Source organism: Chaetura pelagica, unplaced genomic scaffold, assembly GCF_000747805.2.
Source record: "Chaetura pelagica isolate M959 unplaced genomic scaffold, ChaPel_1.0 scaffold433, whole genome shotgun sequence".
Lineage (NCBI taxonomy): Eukaryota > Metazoa > Chordata > Aves > Apodiformes > Apodidae > Chaetura > Chaetura pelagica.
Genome location: NW_009952574.1, coordinates 32,758 through 38,734, shown reverse-complemented (window position 1 = coordinate 38,734; position 5,977 = coordinate 32,758). Strand labels below are relative to the sequence as shown.

General features: G+C 37.6%; 2 protein-coding genes across 2 annotated transcripts in view; one reads left to right on the top strand and one right to left on the bottom strand.

The window, feature by feature from the left end:
- Positions 1–2,603, bottom strand: part of LOC104385167 (protein zyg-11 homolog B) — a 16,217-nt gene extending 13,614 nt beyond the window's left edge. Inside the window, exons 1-2 of the mRNA XM_009993583.1 lie at positions 2,571–2,603; positions 587–836 (exon numbers count right to left, since the gene is read on the bottom strand). Coding sequence (XP_009991885.1) covers positions 587–836; positions 2,571–2,603 — 283 coding nt within the window. The remainder of the gene's footprint in view (positions 1–586; positions 837–2,570) is intronic.
- A 2,438-nt stretch (positions 2,604–5,041) lies between these two features.
- LOC104385166 (cytochrome c oxidase assembly factor 7) overlaps positions 5,042–5,977 on the top strand; it is a 5,714-nt gene continuing 4,778 nt past the window's right edge. The window contains exon 1 of the mRNA XM_009993581.1: positions 5,042–5,070. Within this exon, the coding sequence (XP_009991883.1) occupies positions 5,042–5,070 (29 nt within the window). The remainder of the gene's footprint in view (positions 5,071–5,977) is intronic.

Below are 5,977 nucleotides of genomic sequence, written 5' to 3'. Positions count from 1 at the left end.
CAAAGATGTGCTGCCAGAGAACAGGACAGGCCAGCAACTAAAACATAAGAGCACTACAGTGCGTTTTTTCTACTCTTGAAATTGACTGCTTTTGAGCAAATTCACTTCAACAAAAGTGCCACCAGAGATGAGATGCTATACAAAAATCATACAACTATTTCCTAGTTTAATCACAAGGGGACACAGTAAAGAAAATTCAATTAATTTCTCTGCAGGAGATACTAAAATATTTGAGTGCTGCTAGAAGTAGTAGAACCAAATAAATCTTTTTTAAAAGGTCTACTAAAAAGAAGATCTACTAAATAATAGTCAACTAAAAGAACATTACATTATAATCATAAACCCAAGACAACAGACTTTCTATTTAGAACTATCTCTAAGGCAATGCAACATTCAGCTGAAAAAAGCCAAAGTAACAGAAATTATTAAGCTGGAAAAGCCAATATAAAACAAATTGTCTGTTAAGAGTTTAAGGAACACAGTTCTAATAGCTGTAATAGCAGACTCTACTAGAAAATACACCAGAACTGCAGTGTTACAGTCCAGTAAAATATTTGCATTGATGACCACAAATAGTTGTTTTTACCATGAAATGCCATTGTCTGCAGCAATCGATCAGCCACTTCTTGAGGAAAAATTCCTGGCTCCTGCAAGCATAGTGTTCCATCTTGCCTTTCTGTGCAAAACTTCTCTAGGTTGGCAGTCAGGAAATTCAAACAGAGATCAAGTAAAGAGTAAGGAGAAGCTTCCTCCTGTCGTACACAAAACAAAACAAAACAAGGTTTAGTCAAACCTTTCTCTCTGTCTATGAATCTTCCATTCCTCTGTGATATTTGCTTTAGGCAAATCAGTATTTCTTGTTAGTCTAATTCTCATTGGAACAGGCAAATAATGCAAAAGGGGATGTCCCTCCTTGGAGCCATGCACCCATCAAATCTGGCCACACAATAAACAAGTAGCCAAATTGATGGGAAAGCTCCTCCTGCAGCCACCCCCAACCACATCCAGGCTGCTCTGTTGTGCTTGAGCCCTGCTGGCACACAGAAAAATAAAAGTAATTATTGATTGTTTCAATTTATGAATTTACTGGGAATTAGGCAAGCAAGACAGACTGAAAGAAGATTTAAATCAAATTTTACTTCCTGATTTAAACTATTTTTTATCTTTCATTTATGTCAACTCACATTTGAACTCTACTACCAGCCTACATGAGAAATGTCGGTAAGTTTCATATATTGTTCAGAGCAATTTTTTGATACTAAAAAGAGCAGGTAGAGCTTCAGATCAAGAAAGGAAACTTAAAAAGAACTATTATATTGCTGCACAAAATCTGGAATTAAAGTAACAACTATCACAGTATTCCTTCTGATTATGGATACCAATTTCCTCCTTTTTATGCTAAGCACCTGGAAATAATCTATAGTAGAAGCCCAAGTACAAAAGACAAGGCAGAATAGAAACTAACTTTTCCTTCAGGGTTTGAGACTGTACATTGATATAGGAAAATTTCAAAGGTTGGGTTTTTTTTATTCAATGTTTAATAATAGCCTACTGTTTTCTGTCACACAGATTAATCAACATAAAGAATGACTGGCAGCACTGTGAATCATCCCCAGCACTACACAAAAGAAGGCCAAGTGACTGGTACATACTCCCCCAGACAATTTTTAAAATAACAGCATCAACTGCTGCCAGATCTCATCTGTAGGAAAACTGTAGCTTGCGTTTTATGCTGGAAGTTCTGGATTATTTCACCTTTCTTTCCTACTCATTTAACTTCTCTTTTGTTGATTCATTTGGTTAATATGCTCATCACAGAAGTACAGAAATATATAAAAGATTATAGAGAAAAAAATTTAAAGAAAATGATAGAAGTCTTCTAAAATAAGGTGTGTTTATATTTGAAGACTGGGAGGTACCAAGTTAGGGCAAAGATGGAATGGAGGTTATCTTTAATGAATCATATATTGACAACGAGAGACTGCAATCTAATAGCTCCTGAAGACTTAAGTACAGGTTAGGGAACCAGAAACTCCAAAGCATTCCAATGCAAGACTTTTCTGCAGCTTTTGACACGCAGCTTTCAACTCCTTTAACTCAATTTCTCTAAGTGCTTTTTTTTTTTTTTTTAAAGCTTGACTGTGACATTTTATTGTTCAAGAAACAGGAATTATTTTGTGACACAACTTGTATATTTCCAGAAAACAGCAATTTTGGCTGCCTCCAATATTAAGCTGATATCAAAAGAAAGGAAAGAATTTGAAACTGTTAATGTCTTTTGTTTCTTTATAATGTGCAACAATGCCTGAAATACTTCTAAGGAGGAAAAAAACCCCACAATTAATTAATTTAAAATAGTACATTTTTTGAAGGAAAGGATAAATTTTTCTTTTTAACCTGAAATTAATACACACACCTAGGACTTATATGACAGCTGAAGACTGAAACAAAAATCAGAACCCTTACTCAAAGGCACATGAAAATTATTCCCACCGAAGCAAAGACATTCGCTCCTCCCATTAGCTCTTGTGCTTCAAACTTGATGTTTAAATATGACAAAATCAGAATACCGGCTCTCTTTGCTCCTTCTGGCACTGCTCCATAACTTCTGCCAGAAAAGCTAACACACTTCCATGTAGCAAGAAGAAAACTTCAATGAGAATTTTTAGTTTTACAGATTGGCTGCTACAGAAAACTATTTTTTTCAACCAGTATCTCTAACCGGCTAATTTATAATTTGGAGATACTGTTTTAAGTTCTGTATAAAATAAATCACTTGAGAAGTCCACACAGGACACATCCATACAATAAAGTAACAAATTCCAAGAGCAAAGATCAATGACAGTTGCAAGCAACACAGTATCATTTTTATTATCTCCACTTATACAGTTACAGAAGATATTTGTAATGTTCCTCCACGTTGCTGAAAAAAGGGCTGAGGAAACACACCTAACAAAGGCTCCTGAGTTAACCTGGGAAGACAGGCATAACATTTTTATCTATATCTAATAAAGTCCCTTGACAAGCATCATAAAAGCAATTTCCTGTCTGCTACTGAAATAGAACAGCTTGGATGCAGCCTGTAAACCTCTTATTGTGAGCCAGTGGCATTCCTTCTCAACTTCTCTTTACTTAAGGACAACATTGCCCACTTAAAGATCTCACAGTAAAAGTCTTCAGTTGTATGTCAATCCTTAACTCTGTACGAGCTTAAGTGGTTCCTTTCTCTAGCTATGCTTTCGAATATCAACTTGAAAACAAACCTGGCATTTGTTATCAGCTCATTTCACTTTCTGGTTCTACTACTACAAGAAGACACTGACAATGTGTGTCAGCCACAGAGCAGGATTGTTTTTTTGATTTAATAAAGACAATTCAGAAATAATCGAGTAGAACTTTTATTATACATATTTGATTTTTTCATAGTCATCTTAAGTATCTGATACTTCCATGTAACCTCACAGCTTCTTTCATGCCATCAAATTAATTCAGTGGTTAGAATATAAAAATAAATTCCCCAAACCAGAGAATTACGCATTACATGATGCAAGTGTGGGTGCCTTCACTGGTTAAAACACGTATCAATAAGAGTAATGTGACACATTTAAAATCAACTAGCTTATGAAAGAGTTAAAAAAACCAACAAAATAGAAGTTTTATGCCCATTTAGATGAGTATTTCAAGGCTTATTCCAATATTTTTTTTTTTAATATAACCTTTTAAATGCTTAATATAACTAAGTCAAACAAACAAACCAACCAAAGTGTCCAGAGGGGTGAGGGGGGAGCACCTACCAGTAATCCAATACACTGGTGGACTGAAATGCAATCCAAGCTCCAGTGTGATGTTGCCTACTTCAGCTTGTAGCTCAGACACTACTGCAGTTGGAAAGGTTCTCATGCAGAACACTTATCCTCTGTGTTTTCTTCTAAAAACTCCTTGAATCAAATTATATATTGCTAGAATGTATTTAACTTATGTTTCAAAATGCAGCCAATAAGAAAAAAATGGCTTAAGGGGACATCTCAAAGTACCTGGAATAAGTCAGAGAGTCTTAAATGCAACAGTTATGTCTAGATTAACTGGCTGAGTATGATACAAAACCAAAATCCTGTTCCTTCAGGAAAGCATCACCACACAACCACCTGCTTATACAACAATAACTATAAAAAGACAGGTTTAACTAATGTTTTCCTTTGGTAGTTGCAATCCAACTTAGAAAAAAACTAAATTCCACTGCTGTGTGGGCCTTTTTCACTACAGGTATTGCGATTGTACCAACTCCAGACTGAAAGATTCAGTTCCTTCTGATTTTGTCTCTCAGACTCATTAGAAATCAAATCTTTTTTCCACAGGTAGTTTTTTTTAATCGCCTTCACTCTACCTTTAATAAACCAGCATCAAACACTGGAAGACAAATACTCATTTCAGCTATAACAGAAGCATTTCTGTGATGTACTCCCCAATTTTTATATCCGATTGGAGACTCAACTCTGACAAAACTCAAACATGTAAGGTCTCTGTATTCCAGGCCCATCTGCTTTTCCTCTTTGGAATCTCAAAGACGGAGATGAAATACAGGATAAAAGACTTTTCAAATTGTGGCTGTTATTTCTCTCAAAAAGTTAGCAGTAAATAAGAGGTAATTTCAAGCATTAATCTTTGGTCCCAGACCTACCATGTTTCTCACTGTTCTCCACAGCCCCAACACTTTACTTACTTTCTGAAAACAAACATTCTCAAAACAAACAAGATATAGCAACTCAAGCAATGGCAATCAAAAATCTTCTGTGCACTAATGAAAACGGAAGGGAAAGGCAGTGAAAAATAAACAGCTCCATGATTTATGTTATGAAGAAAGCTTTGTGATTATCTTACTTAAATTAAATGGAATCACACGGAAGTAGACAATTTATTAAACCAGACTCAAGGAAGGGTTATGCTCAAAACTCAATATTAATTATTCTGGCACAACAAGTAGAACCATAATGTTTAAAGTTGCTGGCGATACAAAGTTGTCAGAGATCATGAATGGTCTAAGATGAAGTGGTGCCACATTAAAACTACCTAGTAAGGCCAAGTATTTCAAGATTAGTATCAATAACTTCAAATAGTTCACCAGGTAGAAATCACCAGACAGAAGAACCTGAAGTTTGCTCAGTCACAAGAAAATAACACAAGGCAGCCAAAGAAGGTATCAGGGGAAGCAGCAAGCCACGATAAGGAAGTGTTATGTCATTTTGAAGACACTCTGAGATCTCAAGGAGCTATTTATGTTAAAAGACACCTGCACCATTTCAGTTTGAACACAGCAGCTACTAGAACACCCCGGGGGGGAAGCACATTGGGAGTAGGGAATAAAACCAGCTTTTCTTAGCCTACAGATCAGAAGGTGAGAGATATGAATGCTGCGTAAAAATACAGCACACTGAACAAGGAAAGGAGCTGTTAAGGTGAAGCTCAGTGCTAGCACAGCAACAAAGGTGCACAGAAACGCTATGAATCGGAATTTTGCCATAAATTCAGATGTCAGTACACAGCTTCAAAACATCAGACCACCACCTTCCACCCTAGCCCACTGAACACAACAGCAGGCACAAAACGCACCTCCTTTTAAAGTAAAGATCAAAAACCGAGCAGGAGATTAAACCATGCTATTAATAAATTAAAAAAAAAAAAGGAACGAGACCAGGCAACTCGGGAAGTTTCTGCCAGCCCTTTAGAGGCAAATATGCACACTCATCTCCCGGACAGACACCCGCACGTCCTGCCCCCGGGCCCGGCTCGGCAGGGCAGGGTTTTGTTGCCGCAGCACAGGCCGGCCAGGCCCACCTGCCCGCACACCGCAACACCTGGCGGGGCACGGCTGGTTTTCCAGGCAGCTCCTGGATAAAGAGCGCCCCAGCGGGAAAAGCGCGGCTGGAGGGCTGGAGCTGGGGCGGGCAGCGATGGCTGTGCTGGGCTGTCCTGCCCTTCG